The sequence below is a fragment of the Mytilus edulis genome, chromosome 6 (assembly GCF_963676685.1).
Source record: "Mytilus edulis chromosome 6, xbMytEdul2.2, whole genome shotgun sequence".
Taxonomy (NCBI): Eukaryota; Metazoa; Mollusca; class Bivalvia; order Mytilida; family Mytilidae; genus Mytilus; species Mytilus edulis.
In genome coordinates this window covers 27,420,676-27,440,389 of record NC_092349.1, presented here as the reverse complement: position 1 = coordinate 27,440,389, position 19,714 = coordinate 27,420,676, and the positions used below count along the sequence as shown (strand labels likewise).

The 19,714-nt window shown below is 33.3% G+C and overlaps 1 protein-coding gene across 5 annotated transcripts in view; it reads left to right on the top strand.

The window, feature by feature from the left end:
• The window catches only part of LOC139527469 (dynein axonemal heavy chain 10-like), a 109,155-nt gene that overhangs the window by 31,656 nt on the left and 57,785 nt on the right, over positions 1-19,714 (top strand). For all 5 annotated transcript variants that reach the window (XM_071322944.1, XM_071322947.1, XM_071322946.1 and 2 more), the window contains 5 exons: positions 66-188; positions 15,197-15,430; positions 15,930-16,156; positions 17,001-17,270; positions 18,004-18,187. In XM_071322944.1, the coding sequence (XP_071179045.1) occupies positions 66-188; positions 15,197-15,430; positions 15,930-16,156; positions 17,001-17,270; positions 18,004-18,187 (1,038 nt within the window). The remainder of the gene's footprint in view (positions 1-65; positions 189-15,196; positions 15,431-15,929; positions 16,157-17,000; positions 17,271-18,003; positions 18,188-19,714) is intronic.

The window sequence follows — 19,714 nt, the reverse complement described above, 5'->3', positions numbered from 1 at the left end:
TTCATTGGTTCTCAGGGTGATCTTTATACACAGGTTTTACTGTATACTTATCTGTTACATTACAGGTTTGGATGGTTGTACAGAGAAAGTGGATGTACTTAGAGGGAATCTTTATAGGAGGAGACATCAGATCACAGCTGCCAGAGGAGGCCAAGAAGTTTGACAGTATAGATAAAACTTTCAAAAAGGTATAAAAAATTAAAATAATTCATTGGTTGATTAGAGGGTTATAAATAAACCATATTGACAGAGGTTATGTACGGGGTCTGTCAAGTCATCATTAAGAGATATTGAATATTGATGGAGGATATATATTAAAGGTTCGTCAACATGACAGCATTAGAATCACATCAATTATATTTATATGTAAAAATCTGGCTTTTTCATGATTTACATTAATTATTAATCTCCACACTCCACATATTTTGAACAAATTACAAACACTGACAATCACTTTTTTTTATGTGAATTATAAATTTCCTCCTTTTAAAATCATGTGGTAGGGTTATTTTCCTACAAATCTTCCTTTTTCTTGAAGAATAAAAGAATGATTTCAATCAGTAGTTGAGTACACTAGCAATTAAGCTAAAGGTATTTTATTAAAATCTTAATATTCATATTTTGTATTTTCTCTTTTTAGCTCACCTGGCCTAAAAGGCCATGTGAGCTTTTCTCATCACTTGGCGTCCGTCGTCGTCGTCGTCGACGTCGTCGTCGTCGACGTCGTCGTCGTCGTTAACAATTTTTCAAACATCTTCTCCTCTGAAACTACTGAATGGATTTGAATGAAACTTAAAATGATTGTTCCTTAGATTATCCTGCACAAAGTGTGTGCTTCGATTTTTGATCCGTCAAAAAACATGGCCGCCGTTACTTAAAATAGAACATAGGGGTCAAATGCAGTTTTTGGCTTATATCTCAAAAACGGAAGCATTTAGAGCAAATCTGACATGGGGTAAAAATGTTCATTAGGTCAAGATCTATCAGCCCAGAAATTTTCAGATGAATCAAACAAACCATTGTTGGGTTGCTGCCACTTAATTGGTAATTTTAAGAAAATTTTGCAGTTTTTGGTCATTATCTTGAATATTATTATAGATGAAGATAAACTGTAAACAGCAAAAATGATCAGCAAAGTAAGATCTACAAATAGGTTAATATGACCAAAATTGTCAATTGACCCCTTAAGGGGTAAATGTCCTTTAATGACAATTTTTCACAATTTGTTCATCATATTTGCTAACTTTAAAAAATCTTCTCCTCTGAAACTACTTAATGGATTTGGATGAAACTTAGCATGATAGTTCCTTAGATTATCCTGCACAAAGTGTGTGCTTCGATTTTTGATCCATCCAAAAACATGGCCGCCCTTACTTTAAATAGAACATAGGGGTCAAATGCAGTTTTTGGCTTATATCTCAAAAACGAAAGCATTTAGAGCAAATCTGATTGGGGTAAAAATGTTCATTAGGTCAAGATCTATCAGCCCTGAAATTTTCAGACGAATCAAACAAAACATTGTTGGGTTGCTGCCACTTAATTGGTAATTTTAAGGAAATTTTGCAGTTTTTGGTCATTATCTTGAATATCATTATAGATAAAGAAAAACTGTAAACAGCAAAAATGATCAGCAAAGTAAGATCTACAAATAAGTTAATTATGACCAAAATTGTCAATTGACCCCTTAAGGGGTTATTGTCCTTTAATGACAATTTTTTCACAATTTGTTCATCATATTTGCTAACTTTAAAAAATCTTCTCCTCTAAAACTACTCAACCAAATTCAACCAAACTTCAACTGAATGATCAGTAGGGTGTATAAAATAAAGTTTGTGTTTTATTTTCTATTTTGTCTAAAAACATGGCCGTCATGGCTAAAAATAGAACACAGGGTAAAATGCAGTTTTTGGCTTATATCTAAAAAAACTCCAGCATTTAGAGCAAATAAGACTAGAAGTTAAAATATTTATTAGGTCAAGGTCTACCTGTCCTGAAATTTTCAATTTGCAATTTGCAAAAAAAATAATTTGTTGTGTTACTTCCAAAAAATAGAAAATATTCTGACCAGAAAAAAAACCATGCCCCCCTACAAGTTAAATGGTCCATGCCTAACTGTTATTAATGAAATCATTTAACTGTTTTGCTGTTATTGGAGCCTCTTGCCCCTTCTCAGCAGTGGAATAAATCCAAATCATGAATGAAGAAATTCGAAAGAATAACAATTTTATAATGTAACAATAACAATTTTATTGTTAAAATTCTTTTATTGTAACTATAATGTAATAAAAATAACGTCCTGCCGCTCTTCTTGTATGCATATTATATTAGAAGGAAACGTGTATACATGGTAGAACTTGTATTTCTCTCCGGCGCTCTCGGACGCGTCCGGGTTGTTTTTAGTGTGACCGACCGGAAACAGTCTTTCCGTAACTTGATGGTAAGAAATATTACTGCATTCAGCCTTTTGAAAATATTTTCCTTAATATTAGTAAATCTTAGTGTTGTTGTTCATCCAGCATTGTTGGTATTGTTTCTCCATCGATATATAAAGACTTTTTGTTTCGATTTTCACCGCTAGTTCTCTTATATTCAGGAAAAATAATTAAAACATTGGAAGCACGCGTGTACGTTATTTTTTGTATATCTCTGTCAGATGTCATTTGGTTTGCATTTCCTGGACAAGACGTTCGCAAATATTATTTTATTAAGAACAATAATTGTTCTTGATAAAATAAGCGTACTCAAGCTCATGAAACAAGTGCTTAGACTATACAGTAATTGGACAAGATTGAGTTCCCACTCAAAAAATGTCCTATCATTTCAACCAAAATCGATGTTTTTAAAAAAAATATTGCCAAGTAACTACAAGACCGATTTTTATAAAATAAACACCAAAAGATGTAAAAATGTTTCAAGTTTTATTGTTTGTTTAGTCATAATTTTAATCACTCATTTTCATTTTCTGACGAGGAGAAAACAAATGCAAATTTTTACTATTTTATTTTGGTTAGAATGCATAGCAAACTGCCACAAGATGTACTTACAAACAAAAATATATATAAAAGAAAAAATCAGATGTAAATAGACACCAAACAACGGTTTGGAAATTGGCTTATGCAGCCCCTTAGAAAAAACGGCTGTGGTACCATTGTTCCTATATATGTTCTTTGTCCCCTAAGCATAATAAACAAGATCAAATCTTCAATTTTTAGGCCCCACCTACGATAGTAGAGGGGCATTATGTTTTCTGGTCTGTGCGTCCGTTCCTTTGTCTGTCTGTTCGTTCGTCTGTCTGTCCCGCTTCAGGTTAAAGTTTTTGGTCAAGGTAGTTTTTGGTGAAGTTGAAGTGTCCAGATATATTTTCTTTGTCCCCTGAGCATAATAAACAAGATCAAATGTTCAATCTTTATGCCCCACCTACGATAGTAGAGGGGCATTATGTTTTCTGGTCTGTGCGTCCGTTCCTCTGTCCGTCCGTCTGTTCGTTCGTCCGTCTGTCCCGCTTTAGGTTAAAGTTTTTGGTCAAGGTAGTTTTTGATGAAGTTGAAGTCCAATCAACTTGAAACTTAGTGCACATGTTCGTTATGATATGATCTTTCTTATATTAAAGCCAAATTAAACTTTTGACCACAATTTCACGGTCCACTGAACATAGAAAATGAAAGTGCATGTTTCAGGTTAAAGTTTTTGGTCAAGGTAGTTTTTGGTTAAGTTGAAGTCCAATCAACTTGAAAATAAGTACACATGTTCCCTATAATATTATCTTTCTAATTTTAAGGCCTAATTATATTTTTTTATCCAATTCCACGGTCCATTGAACATGGAAAATGAAAGTGCGAGTGGGGCATCCGTGTACTTTGGACACATTTTTGTTTTTTCACAAATACAAGCGCTATAGTGAATGATTATCCATACATAAATTGAATTGATAAGAATAAAATCACCACAATTCAAAATTTTATGCCAAAATTATATTACACAATGCACTATGCATGTATGTTAGTTTTTGGATTTCTCTAGAAATAGAAATAAGAGCAATATGGAGTATATCTGTATTTTTATGCAGTTCGTGTACATTTACAAGAAATAGAAATAAGACCAATATGCAGTATATCTGTATTTTTATGCAGTTCATGTACATTTACAATGTAGTGCATGTTTTTAAAGGCAGCTTTCCTTTAATGGTATCTAGACTCCAGCGATTTTGTTTGCTTCATGGGGGGTATAATGAGTTAAGGCAAATTATCCTACTTCTGAATGTTATATGCATTGTTTTTAATTTTAATTAATTGCAACCAAGTCTTATAAAACAAACTGTGTTATGTTTCATTTTTAAATTGTTTGATAAAGCTGCATTTTGCAATAAAAAGTTCCAAAATGTAATCAGAACACAATAACTTAGTTATTTGTAGTGCAACATTACAAAAATAGTAGTTCCGACTGGTCAAAATCAACTCGAGATTTCATGTGTATTAGGGTTGTTTTAGGTACAGCACTTGAAATCTAGAGTGGCTAAAAGACCTTGCCAATTGTTTGTATACATGATATAGTGATGTAAAGTTGTTGTATATAAGATATGATAGAAATCATACTGTTCACAGGAATTCGTCATTTCGTCCATTGCAAAATCTTGTTGGTTATTAGATAATCTATTTATTCTAGGTCTTTAAAAGTTTTATAGACTGAATGAATACAATATTCAGTGTTGTACAAATTTAACCCAAAAGAAACATTTGCATTTGATATTTTTCCAAGCTCTTGTATATGCCTGATAACGATTACTAAGGCACATTAATGATCTTGTTGAAAGAATCAGAATGAACATCTGATTAAGTAAGAAACGACTTTGGCCAGAGTTTATTATAATGTGTAAATGTAAAAAGTAGATAATTCAGTGCCGTAAGTGTCTTCTATTTTTATATATATATATGAAACACTTCAAGTTCATAACATTAAAGGATAATCCTAAATATTTTATTAAACTGAAACAAGAGTGCATTTCGAAAAAAATAACGTTTGCTCAAAGAAAAAATTGTAATTTATACAAAAAATATTTACCAACATGAAATACACATGTGAGTATTATTTCAGTCTGTATTAGAAGTCTTAGGTGCATGATGATTGATTACATGTACACTGTTAGTGTCAAAGTTACAGATGCTCCTCGCTTCAACAAAAACAGAGTTCATGAAAGCAATAAATAACAAATCAGTTTCTTGTCCCCACATGCAACAGAGTTCCAACTTGAGGATGCCTATGTTCGAAAGTTCTCTTGTTCATTTGATGATTTTTACACATTCTTTTGTGATTTCGCAGTCATTCAAGATGCCTAGAAGAAAGAACTGGAAACGTTCCAAAGCCATCATGGGGGCTGCCAATCCAATGACGAAGACTGGTGACCAACACTCAGTAGATGACAGAGAGGAGGAGTCTGCCCTCATTTATAAAAACAGAAAAACAAATGCCCCTTGTGGGAATACTATTGAAAATGAGCCTGAGGAGTCTGTCCTCCCTAAAAACAGAAAAACTGAGCAGATTGTACATTTCACCTCTTGTAGGAAAACTGAACAGATTGCAAATTATGCCCCTTGTGGGAAAACAAGAACTATTCTTACTGATACTAAAAGTAAAAATACTAAAGAATATGCGAATGATACACCTATGAACTACTCAGTAATAAATGCTCTTCATATTTTTGATAATGTTACGTTGACTTTTGGAAGTTTTGATCAATTTGATGGTCGTTTTTCCAATTTTACTAGAGGAAATCAATGCACGTGCAATTGTTTAATTTATTTGGCCTTTGCAACTAAGAATATAGATGACCAACAGTATAACTTAGATGATATTTTGGAAATAGGAGATCAAGTTTATCTCAAAACTGTGCAGAATCTCAAACAGGAAGGTAGATTTAGAAACATGTTATTGACTTTAAACGAAATTCCAAATGTCTTTGAAATTAGAGGACAAAAAATTATAGTGGAAAGAAAAAATGTCTTGTTTGGTACTGCTGTTCAATTTGATTCAACAAATGACTTCCTTACATTACAAGAAGCCCTTGTAGAAGCATTTGAAAAGGCTAAGGCTGCTTTAGTTATGATAGGCGCTATATGTTCTGGTGTTTATTTTGACAACGATACTTATTTTTTCTTTGACTCTCATTCACATGACAAGTCTGGTTTATATGAGCCACGAGAGTCTAAAGGCATGTCAATACTCATAGGATTCAGAGACATCCAAAGTCTGGTGAATTATATGTACTCTCACTACACAAGCATGCATATTGATTTACAGTCACAGTATGAAATTCTTCCAGTGAAGTTAATTGACATGGACAACTCATTAGTACTTCAGAGGCAGATTAATAGTTATTTTAAAGATCAAAATCGTAGAAATATAATTCAAATTTCGACCAAAGCCCTGACAGACGAATGTGATAAACGTAAGGTATATATGAAAACATACATGCAAAGAAGAAGGGAAGATCCATACATACACCAAAGAGAGCTTAATGCTAAACAAAAGGCTAGAGAAGATGATGAAGTCAGACAGAAAGAACTAGATGCCAAGCGAAAAACGAGAAGGGATGATGAAGTCAGACAGAAAGAACTAGATGCCAAGCGAAACACGAGAAGGGATGATGAAGTCAGACAAAAAGAACTAGATGCCAAGCGAAAAACGAGAAAGGATGATGAAGTCAGACAGAAAGCAGTAGATGCCAAGCGAAAAACGAGAAGAGATGATGAAGTCAGACAGAAAGAACTAGATGCTAAGCGAAAAACGAGAAGGGATGATGAAGTCAGACAGAAAGAACTAGATGCCAAGCGAAAAACGAGAAGGGATGATGAAGTCAGACAGAAAGAACTAGATGCCAAGCGAAACACGAGAAGGGATGATGAAGTCAGACAAAAAGAACTAGATGCCAAGCGAAAAACGAGAAAGGATGATGAAGTCAGACAGAAAGCAGTAGATGCCAAGCGAAAAACGAGAAGAGATGATGAAGTCAGACAGAAAGAACTAGATGCTAAGCGAAAAACGAGAAGGGATGATGAAGTCAGACAGAAAGAACTAGATGCCAAGCGAAAAACGAGAAGGGATGATGAAGTCAGACAGAAAGAACTAGATGCCAAGCGAAAAATGAGAAGGGATGATGAAGTCAGACAGAAAGAATTAGATGCCAAGCGAAAAGCTAGAAAGGATGACCAAGTGAATGAAAAAGAAAGATTATGTAAACAAGCTTCTAGAAATAGAGATCGATCCAAGATTAGAAACTATGATAGATCAGTTAAGAGTCAAAAGAGGAAGGCAGAAGAATTTGCCTGTCATGAATCAAAATTAAAGAAACAAAAACAGCAAGGCTCTTCTCTTGAACAATGCATTGATATATTTTCTAAAAACATTATTGAAGGTCCGACTTACCTGTGCACATCATGTACTCAGACATGGTTTAGTAATTCAGTTGTTAATGCTTGTAGAATAAAGCAGACAGTTAAGGGTGATTTGAAGCAATGTTTTACTGATAGAAAATCTGTCAACAATATTGAATGGATTTGCAATACATGTTTACAATCTATAAGACAAAATAAAATACCAAGGCTTTCTGTTGCAAATAAAATGGGATTTCCAGTAAAACCAATAGAATTGAATCTGTATCCATTAGAAGAAAGGTTATTGTCATTAAGAATACCATTTATGCAAATTCGGTTGTTACCACGAGGAGGTCAACTTTCAGTCAAAGGAAATGTAGTAAATGTACCTGTCGATGTACAACCTACAATTAATTCCCTTCCTCATACTCTGGAGAAATCAGGTACAATACCAATAAAACTGAAAAAAAAACTGTCATATAACAAATGTGATTTCAGTGAGAATGTTAGGCCATTTGCTGTACTTTGTGCATTGCATTATCTTATGCAGAATAGTGACTTGTACAAAACCTCTGGTGTACAAATAGATCAAAACTGGATACGAGAAATCACTGCTGTACAAAACAATGATGAAAGTGAAGTAGCTAATAATACCAGCAATGAAGATGAAGAAACAAGCACAGGTGATAAATTTGATGAAATCAATGAGGAGGAACTCCATGCAGGAAATACTGACACGCTTTTAGACGAAGTGTTCGATGAGACCAGTAACACAGGCAGTTCTCAGTATGTTTTTGCTCCTGGTGAAGGGCAGAGACCATTGAGTTTGTACAATGACACAGATGCTGAGTATTTAGCATTCCCAAGTATATTTTGTGGACAACGCAGACCAGATAGCAAAGAAAGATTAGTTTCTGTGCATTATTCAGATATTGTAAAGTGGGAACTGAGATCTGTAGACAGAAGAGTTGCACAGTCAGTACCAAATTTGTTTTTTAAATTAAAGAAAATACAAATGAAACATATAAATGATAGAGTAAATCTTGCCTTACGTAGATGCAAATCAGAAGGGAAAAAATGGACAGTAAGAGACTTTTTGAATCCTTCAACTGTGAATGATATAGTAAAGTTAGATGAAGGATATTACATTTTCAGATCACTTAGAAACTCTCCTGTTTACCTTGAGAAGAGAAAGAAAGATGTATTTGCAATGATCAGACAGTTAGGTTTACCGACATGGTTTGGTTCCTTTTCTTCAGCAGATACAAATTGGAAGGATTTACTTAGAATTCTTGGAAAGTTGAATGATGGTAAATATTATTCTGATGATGAATTGGATCAAATGGACTGGAATACAAAGTCCAGACTAGTACAGAAAGATCCTGTCACATGCTCTAGGTTTTTTGATTATCGTGTCCAACAATTCATCAAGACAGTTTTACAGAGTGATCATGACCCTATTGGGAAAGTGATTGATTATTTCTATCGTGTTGAATTTCAACAAAGAGGGTCACCCCACATTCACATGTTGATATGGATTGAAAATGCTCCAATTTATGAACAGGATTCAAATGAAGACCTCGTTCAGTTTATTGACAAATATGTAAGTTGTTCATTATCATCTGCTCCATCTGATTTGGTTAGTTTACAAGTTCACAAACATTCAAAGACTTGCAGAACTAAAGGTCGGCCAATATGTCGCTTTGGGTTTCCTTTGCCACCTTTGGATGAGACAGTAATTTTAGAACCATTAGATAAAGATATTGATAAATACAAGGCAATTTATAAAGAAGTCCAAACCAAGGTCGATTCACTTTATACAATGGATAATGTTGAAGATATTACTTTTGATGAGCTTCTTAACAATGTATTACAGTTAAGTCGAGAGGATTATATTAAAGCAATCAGAAGCAATCTATCTAGTGCAAAAGTGTTCCTTAAAAGAAAGCCAAGTGAAGTTCGTGTAAATCCATACATGAAAGCATTATTACCGGCATGGAAAGCAAATCATGATTTGCAGTTTGTCCTAGATCCATATGCATGTGCTGTATACATTGTTTCATATATAAGCAAGTCTCAAAAGGGAATGAGTGGATTGCTAGACCAAGCTGCAAAGGAAGCTAGAGAAGGAAATTTGGACCTCAAGCGACAAGTTAGGCACATTGGAAATTATTTTACAAATTCAGTCGAAACCTGTGCTCAAGAAGCTGTGTATTTATTGCTACAAATGCCTCTGACAAAAGCTACCAGACATGTAGTATTCATAAACACTTCTCCACCTGACAAGAGAACTTTCTTGCTAAAACAAACATCAGAGCTTGAAAAATTATCCCCTGATTCTACTGATGTAGAGTCAAACAATGACATCAAACGTTATTCAAAAAGACCAGCACTTCTACAAAACTGGTGTCTTGCAGACTACATATCTCAACTTGAAGTGAAATTTCCTGCTTCAGATGACGAACAAAACAAAAGTGAGTCAGAGAATGAGTCTGAAACTGAAGATGAGCTAGAAATGTCAAATGAGAATCATAGAAAAATAAAAATTACTCTTAAAAATGGCATAATCATTCGACAAAGAAAATCACAAAAAGTGATTAGGTATGTCCGATACAATAGAAAAACAGATTCTGAAAATTTTTACAGGGAACGATTGCTACTGTTCTATCCTTGGAGAAATGAACAATCTGATCTAAAGGGAACAAACGAAACATATGAAAGTATGTACAATTCTGTTCGAAGAATAGTAGAGAGTAAAGCCAAACAGTATGAACATAATGTTGAAAAACTTGACAAAGCCATTGAGGAAGCAGAGAATGATTGCCATCAATATGATGAAATAGCTCCTGGAACTCAGCAAGTAGAGCTTGAAGATGTTGAAGAAGGGTCAACAGAGGCAGATCAGTATGTACATTTCAACCCAGATAGACCAACAGAACATAGACATTATGATATTTCAGAAGAAGTTGGTGTAGCAGCTAGAACAATAGATGTAAAAAGTCATGCCAATCGCATTGAAGATGATGACTATTACAAGCTCATACGGTCTTTAAATAATAAACAAAGAGAATTTTTCCTTCATGTACTCACATGGATTAAAAGAAAATGTGACCCATTGTATCTGTTCTTGACAGGTGGTGCAGGTGTAGGAAAATCTGTAGTAGTCAAAGCTCTATTTCAAGCACTGCATAGACATTTGTGTTCCACCGAAGGTGAAGATCCTGATGATATAAGAATTCTGTTATGTGCTCCAACGGGAAAAGCAGCCTATAATATTAATGGTTTGACCATACATAATGCTTTTCAAATACAGCCCAATAAAGGATTAAATCAATCTCTGTCATGTGATGTTCTAAATACTCTAAGAATGAAATATAGAAATTTATCAGTTGTAATGATTGACGAAATCTCAATGGTTGGAAACAAAATGTTCTCCCTTTTGGATGCTAGATTAAAGAAAATCAAAGGCAGCAACCAGATATTTGGAGGTGTAAGTGTGATTGCAATTGGAGACTTCTTTCAACTGAAGCCAGTATTTGATGGTTGGATTTTTCAAGATCTTAACAAAGGCATATCTGCTCTTTCTCCTAATTTGTGGAAGGAGTTATTTAAGGTTCATGAACTTACACAGATAATGAGACAAAAAGATGATATAGAGTTTGCAGAGTTGTTGAATAGGTTGAGACTTAATAATCTCAATGACAATGATTTTGCTATTCTTGATACAAGGACTGTCCGGATTGAAGATCAATCATACAATAAAAACAGTACACACTTATTTGTACAAAATGATCTTGTTGATAAATTTAACAACAAGTTTATAACAAATTTGACATCTGAGAAAGTAAGTGTAAAAGCTGTAGACACCGTAGTTGGAGACTTTTCCCCTCCTATTAAAGCAAAATTGATCAGTTCTTTACCTGGAAAGCAGTCTGACACAGCCAATTTAGCCAAAGAAGTGGAGCTAGCTATTGGAATGAAATATGATCTAACAGCTAACATTGAAGTAACAGATGGTCTCACCAATGGTTCATCTTGTCAGGTGAAATTATTTGAGTACAAGACGAAATCGCAAAGACCAAGTATAGTATGGGTCAAATTTAATGATGAGAAAATTGGAACAAATACAAGAAAAAAGTATAACCACTTGTACAGTCAAAATATTGACAAAAGATGGACACCAGTTTTTGATATTAAGAGATCATTTAGTTATAGATACAAAAATTTTGAACGAATCCAGATGCCTCTTCGACCTGCTGCTGGAAAAACAATCCACAAGTCACAAGGTGATACTTTAAAAGAAGTAGTTGTGAGTCTTGATTCTAAATGCAAAGGGAAGATTCCTCATATTCATTATGTTGCTTTAAGCAGAGTAACAACTTTATCAGGATTGCAAATACTTAACTTGAATCGAAAAAATATTGCTGTGTCTGACTGTGTCAAGGATGAAGTTGAGAGATTGAAATCTGAGGCGGTCCTTTCATTGTGTTTCAAACCACTGTATTCTTTGCCAAGTGAAAATTTCAAGGTGGTTTTTAACAATTCGAGATCTATGCATTTGCATCACGAAGACATTAGAGCAGATCCCAGCATTATGGATGCTGATGTCATTGGTATCGCAGAATCAAGGTTAATTCCTTCAGATTGCAACGAAAATTACTTATTTCCTGGATTTCAAACACCTATTCGAGTTGATCAAAATCAAAAACATCCAAATACTAGACCTCCACATGGACTTGTTGTATTCTTGAAAAATGGCTGTTTACTTCAAAGACAATTGCCTTATTCAACACCTACATTAGAATTTCTACTAGTGGAAATAATTGTGCCTAACAAAGGACTCTTCCAAGTAGTGTTTGTCTACAGAGCATCAGAATGTTCCCTTAAAGATTTGAAGACAGCTTTCCTCTATGATCTTGCTCCTACTTTGGATTTACAACACTCAAATTTAATTATAATGGGAGATTTTAACTTTGATTTGCTATCTGGACATGATAATTTCCTGAACTTTATGTTGGACACATTTATGTGCTCCCAAATTCTTACTAAGCCTACCAGATTATACACAACATTATTAGATCATATTTTCCTAAATATTGATAAAATTTTTCATTATGAGACAGATATTCTTGATGCCTATTGGTCCGACCATCAGATTATTTATGTTACAGTTCAGTTACATCAAACATATTAAAGTAAGAAGTGTAAAACCCACCACATTTTTTTGGACATTTAAGTTTGTTCAATAGAACAACCTTAAATGTCCAAAGAGGGGTTATTTTTGCTCATGGGTTCCCCTCACCATTTTATAAAGGTTGGGGTCACAGACAAATTTTGTTCATGTGAATTTCACACAAATTCATGTGAAATTCACATGAAATGATTGTGAAATTCACGTGAAAAAATTCATGTGAATTTCACATCAAAACAAATTCATGTAAATGATATTCATGTGAAACTCAAATGAAATGAGTTCACACGAATTTCATGTATAAGCTCAATTCATCACATGAATTTCACGTGAAAATTAAATTCACATAAAATTCACGTGAACAAAATTTGCCTGTGTAATTGTGGAAGGAACTGACAATACAGTTAAAAGAGTATGAATGGTAAGGGGCATAATTGGCCTCTGAAAACCAAGATTATTATATTTTGTTAAACATGTTTATATCAAATATTATATATCACACAAAGAAATAATCCACATTTCAAAATTTTGCTACATCTGGAGCCAAAAGGACCATTACCATTAATACTGCTTTCAAACATACTTAAGTTTTATAAGAAAATGTGACAAAAAATCTAAATAATTTATTGTGAAGGCTGGAAAAATTGGGTACATGTATAAAGGGGATGAGAATCTAGGATATATTTTTTGGTCCATTAGAATAAATGTTGAATAATTTTTATTGAAACATTTTGAAATGTTTTAAGAACAATAATTGAGGTATCATTTGTGTTTTATTTTTAAATTCTTTGATATTTGTAGTTGATTGATCAATTTGTAGCATATAGTGATGGCTGTGATATAATCTTGATAATTTAATAGTACAAGTATCAAATAAGATGAATGATCTTCATGTTGTTAAAATAATTGTAGAAAAATAAATCACTTCACGATATACATGTTTTAATACAGTTAAAAGTATTTAGTATATAAGCAGTTATAAAACAGGTTTAAATGTTAGCAATAACCTTTTTTTTTTTAAAGCAAGCAAATTTTTTAAAAACATTTATATTATAAGAAATATCTCGAAGAAAAGTTCTGGTATAATGTAATGTCAGGGTCTATGCTAGGATAACAGGTGTCCTGTGCCATGCACGAATAACAAACAAGAATGTGGTGGCATAAAAACCTGATACATATGCAGGAGATCAGTCTCCCAATACAGACACTAGACTCGCATATGCGACAGTGTCGCAGGGCCAGACAAAACAAAAAAGTCATCTATGGTCATATAATAAACTTTATGGATCTGATTTAAATGATAGTTTGTTATTTGTTTCTATAATTTTTCATGAGTATATATTGTTGTTTAAGAACTCTTTTTTATAACTGCTTATGTACTAAACACTTTCAACTGTATTTTTGATTCAATTTATATGTTGATGTGTAGAGAATATTGTAAGCAATATATATTGCACTGTTATAAAATCTAACAAGGACATTTACTATAATGATTGACTAGTATGCATGAAGCATGGACTAATTCAACAGTTGAGTGAGATGTAAGGCTGACATTGTATATATATATATATATATATATATAGACTTTCTGAGAAGAGAATGTTTTATAAATGTATCTCCATAGAAGCATGACACATTCTATCTCCATAAAGGAAATAAATGCATTGTTATTTATTGTGAAATCAACTAGATATGTATATAAATAAAACGTAAAAAGCAAAATAGTGTGATTTTTTTCTCTTAATAAATGATTAGTTAAAAAAATTGTCTTGATCATTTTTGTCGAGCCTGCAACTTTTGTTGCAGTTAGCTTGATATAGGGATAGTGATCCGGCAACAGAATTGAATAACTATATTTGGTACGTGCGTTCCTTGCAAGGTCCTTTTGCCTGTCGGACAGTTTTCACTTTACCTCGACCTCATTTCATGGATCAGTGAACAACGTTAAATTTTCGTGGTCAAGTCCATATCTCAGATACTATAAGCAATAAGTCTAGTAGATTTGGTGTATAGAAGAACTGTAAAGTGTACATGTCCAACTGGCAGGTGTCATCTGACCTTGACCTCATTTTCATGGTTCAGTGGTTATAGTTAAGTTTTTGTGTTTTGGTCTGTTTTTCTTATACTATATGCAATAGGTCTACTAAAATTGGTGTATAGAATGATTGTAAGGTGTACATGTCTAGCTGACAGGTGTCATCTAACCTTGACCTCATTTTCATAATTCAGTGGTCAAAGTTAACTTTTTTAGTTTTGGTCTATTTTTTTAATACTTTATGCATTAGGTCAACTATATTTGGTGTATGAAAATATTTTATGATCTATATGTCAGTTACGCAGGTTTTATTTGAACTTGACCTCATTTTCACAGTCCATTGCTAAGTTTTAAGTGTTTGTGTTTTGGTCTCATTTTCTTTATTTATAAACAGTAAGTCATATATATTTGTAATATTGAAGAATTGTTAGCTGTACATGTTTGCCTGGCATGGTTCAATATGTTCAATAAGGCATTGTTTACCAGGTGAGCGATTCAGGCTCTTGAGAGCCTCTTGTTTTAAACCCCTCTCAAATTTTCTTGAACAATGCATTGAACATTTGATGTGAATATGTTTACTGAACCATTACTGTTTAATTTCAGATAATGAATGAAACTCACAAGACTCCATTGATTAAGGCATCATGCCATGCACAGAACAGATTAGCTGACTTAGAAAATCTAAGTATGGGACTTGAAAAGTGTCAGAAATCATTGAATGATTACTTGGACTCTAAACGTAATGCTTTCCCTCGATTCTTCTTTATTTCCGACGATGAACTTCTCAGTATCTTAGGAAGCAGTGATCCATCCTGTGTACAGGAACATATGATTAAGGTAAGCAGTGATTCTGTGAATTGATAAAAAATAATATACCCACAAAATGACTATTTGAAAAAAAATTGCAAAAAGTGTTCTAAATGAATGAAGTAGTTTTCTATATGATATTTTAAGTTAAAAAAAGGAACTATTTCAATATTCCTTAATAATGAACCAAATAAACTGCCTTTTTTTTATCTGATTTTATGAATCAATATTCAACTCATGCAAGAGCAACACAAATATTCATTTATATAAGTTGTAGTTTTCTTAAACTCGAATATGGATTATTATATTGTGGGTTCTTGCTTAAGGTTGATATTTGTGAATTCAAATAAAATTCAACCCTTATTATATTTCATGCTTGAAAATGATGCACTATGTATTCTGTTGCTGACCATGCAAGCCCCTCATATTAAATCAAGGTTTTTAAACATCCCTTAGTTATAACAATCCTTCAAGACATTAGTGGTAGTTAACCCTATTTGAAACCTATGTATTCCACTTCTATTTATAGATGTACGACAACATTGCCAAGCTACAGTTCCAACAAGGTCCTAATGGTGAAACTGTGGTAACAGCTATGATCTCTGCTGAAGGTGAAGTGATGGAGTTTAGAAAACACGTCCCTGCTGAAGGTCGTGTAGAGGACTGGATGACTGCCGTACTGGAGGAGATGAGGAGTACAAACAGATTAATTACCAAAGAGGCCCTCTTCTTCTATGGTGCTGATGGTAAAAATAGGTATTTGTCTCAAAGGGTTAAATTAAGATTACTGATAAGACATGTCCTTGCAAACCTCTTATTTATACTAATATCTAATAGAGACATTCAAATGTATCCAAAGATATTTATGAGATCTTTTGTACTATGTATTTTGTAAGAGTGTTTTTTTTTTAAGAATTTTATCTCATTTTGAGAATTTTATCTAGTTTTTGGTAAATTTTGTGAGAATATTTTATTTAAAGTGGATTTTGCAAGAACTTTCTCTCGTTGTGAGTGTATTTGTTAGATTTTTTTCTCCATTGTGATATATTTTGTAAGATTTTTTCATTTCTTGCTGTATTCAAATATCCGTATAAACAAACCAGACAATCAAAGTGCTTCTGAAATATGTGTACTGGTTATGGGACATTTTACAACTTACAATGTCCATCATATTTTATATATATATATTGTATCTTACATTAATTTGTAGAATCCTTTACTATAGATAATTTAGCTGATCTGTAACAATAACATCTTCATGCCTTATATATCATGTACTGTAGTACGCCGCTAGATTAAAACTGACGTGGAAAGGTAACACATGCCCACCGAAAGCTCTTTTTTGAGAGCCCAGGTGGTCGTGTGGTCTAGCGGGACGGCTGCAGTGCAGGCGATTTGGTGTCACGATATCACAGTAGCATGGGTTCGAATCCCGGCGAGGGAAGAACCAAAAATTTGCGAAAGCAAATTTACAGATCTAACATTGTTGGGTTGATGTTTAGACGAGTTGTATATATTATATATATATATATATATATGCTTAACTATAACATATTCATGTGATGAATTCATTTTAATGGATATGTCTTTGTAATTACAGAGTACAATGGATGTTGGGATACCAGGGTATGATATGTCTAGCAGGGAACCAAGTTTGGTGGACGTGGGAGGTTGAAGACGTATTTAGGAAAGTTAAAAAAGCAGAAAAAACAGCAATGAAAGAATACGCCAAAAGACTTCATGGACAGATTGGTGAATTAGTAGTACAAGTCAGATCTCCATTGTCTAAGAATGACAGGGCAAAGTTCAACAGTGTTCTAATTATAGATGTACATGCAAGAGATATTGTTGATAATTTTGTCAGAGACAGGTATGTGACAGATAATACTTCCGCTTTTTTTTACAATTTTAAAATATTTTTTAAGGCCAGTGGTTCCTGTGAAATTGTTTCAAAGCCCATGTTATATTTATGTAATTATTTTGTAACCAGATATTCAAATTTGAAGAAAATTGTATACTGTCACTCTTGGTCATCAGTGAAATGCACATAAGTGAAAAATTTGTACAAAAAAAATAACAATTTTAGATTCACTAGTACTTTGGATTCATTATAATTTGTTGGATACAAATTTTCATGGGGTTTGTTGGTACTGTAAACCGACTTATTTTCGCGAGCGATTTATTTTCGTGACTTTCGCAAGTAAAAATATAACGCGAATTTAAATCATCGCGAAAATGTAAAGCTTGGACATTTCCTTTTTAAACTTCATCAAGTCAATCAGAAAATCGCGAAATTAAATAGCCACGAAGTGGTCATGAAAGGGTAAAACGCGAAAAAAAGTATCCGCGAAAATAAGTTGGTTTACAGTATTCAAATTTCAAATGAACAACAAGTTTCTAAAGGCAATGTATTCCGAGATTAGCAAAACCTTGTAATCAAATATCCATGAAATAAAACAAAAAATCCTCAGTCCACGAAAATTGGTACCAAGGAAAATAAATGAACTGAATAGTTTATTTTAATTGATAGTGTTTTGTGTTTATAAGTATTATAGATTTTGAAATTTAGTTCAGATTAAAATGTATTTTATGTTTTATTTCAGTATTCTTGATGCCCGTGAGTTTGAATGGGAGAGTCAGCTAAGATTTTATTGGGAAAAAGAGCCAGATGAATTATTGGTTAGACAGTGTACCGGAGAGTTTGGTTACGGTTATGAATACATGGGTTTGAATGGACGTCTGGTCATCACACCACTGACCGACAGAATTTACCTTACACTCACACAGGTAATTTACCTTTCATGAAAATATACTGTAAATTCAGATACTATTGCCTGATTTTATGAATTATTGCGATTCTGTCATTTTTGGACTAAATTTAACAAATAATTATATCATGCTATGCTAACCGTCGGTATTTTAATATTAACAAATATAATGCCTACCTATGCTAAAATGAGCATAGAGCATGGCATGATAGAATTATTTCGATTCTAATAGGAATATTAGAACTTTTGTATTTCAAGCGGACATATAATTCATGCTCGAAATGTCACCATTTTAATTTGATTTGATGAACCAAAAACATTATAGAAAATCAACAGTTTTAACTATAAAAAAAAAAACAGAAATAATGAAACTTACTTTTAGAATATTTTTATTTAATTTCCTAGCGAGCAACACCAAAAAAAGTGTTCATTTTGATCTCCGTTGTTGTTCAAAATCCATCTGACGTTGCAAATTCAATTGTGACGTCAATCATTTGCAGCCCATGTTTTATTGGAATTAGAACATGGCTTTGTATCCAAAGCTAAAGAAGAAGGTCATATTAGAATGGTAATCATAAAACATTTTCTCGTTTTTGTTGAGCCGTCGACTTTTGTCGAAAAAGTGAGACTAAGCGATCCTACATTCTGTGCTGGATTTCTACCAAACTTGGACAGAAGCTTGTTTATGATCATAAGCTAGTATCCAGATGTAAATTTTGTAAAAAAAAAATACTATTTTTCCTTATTTTACTTTTAAATGGACTTAGTTTTTCTGCCAGTTAACATTACATTCACTCTGTGGTTAAAGTTTTTAAAATTTTGATAACTTTCTTAAACTATCCTGGATTTGTACCAAACTTGGACAGAAGCTTGTTTATGATTGAAAGCTAGTATCTAGAAGGAAATTTTGTTCTTGTTTTCCGCATTTTACTTATAAATGGACTTAGTTTTTCTTCCAGTTAACATAACATGCAGTCTGCAGTTAAAGTTTTTAAAACATTTATTAGATTCATTAACTATCCTGGATTTTTACCAAACTTGAACAGAAGCTTCTTACAGTCAAAAGATAGTATAGATAGGAATGTTTTTATGCCCAACCTACGATAGTAGAGGGGCATTATGTTTTCTGGTCTGTGCCTCCGTTTGTTCTTCCGTCTGTGCGTCCGTCCAACTGTGCGTCCGTCCGTCTGAGCGCCTGTTCGCTTCAGGTTAAAGTTTTTGTTCAAGGTAGTTTTTGAAGAAGTTGAAGTCTAATCAACTTGAAACTTAGTACACTTGTTCCCTATGATATGATCTTTTTAATTTTAATTCCAAATTAAAGCTTTGACCCTAATTTCACGGTCCACTGAACATAGAAAATGATAGTGCGAGTGGGGCATCCATGTACTTGGGAGACATTCTTGTTATTAAATTTTTTTCATCGTTTTTGCAATTAACAGCAAAAGTAGGCGAGACACTGGGTTCTGGAGAACCAGGCCTGTAGCCAGGAATTTCCAAGGGGGGGTTCGTTGGACTCATGAACTCGACTTTAACAGTCACAATTTAA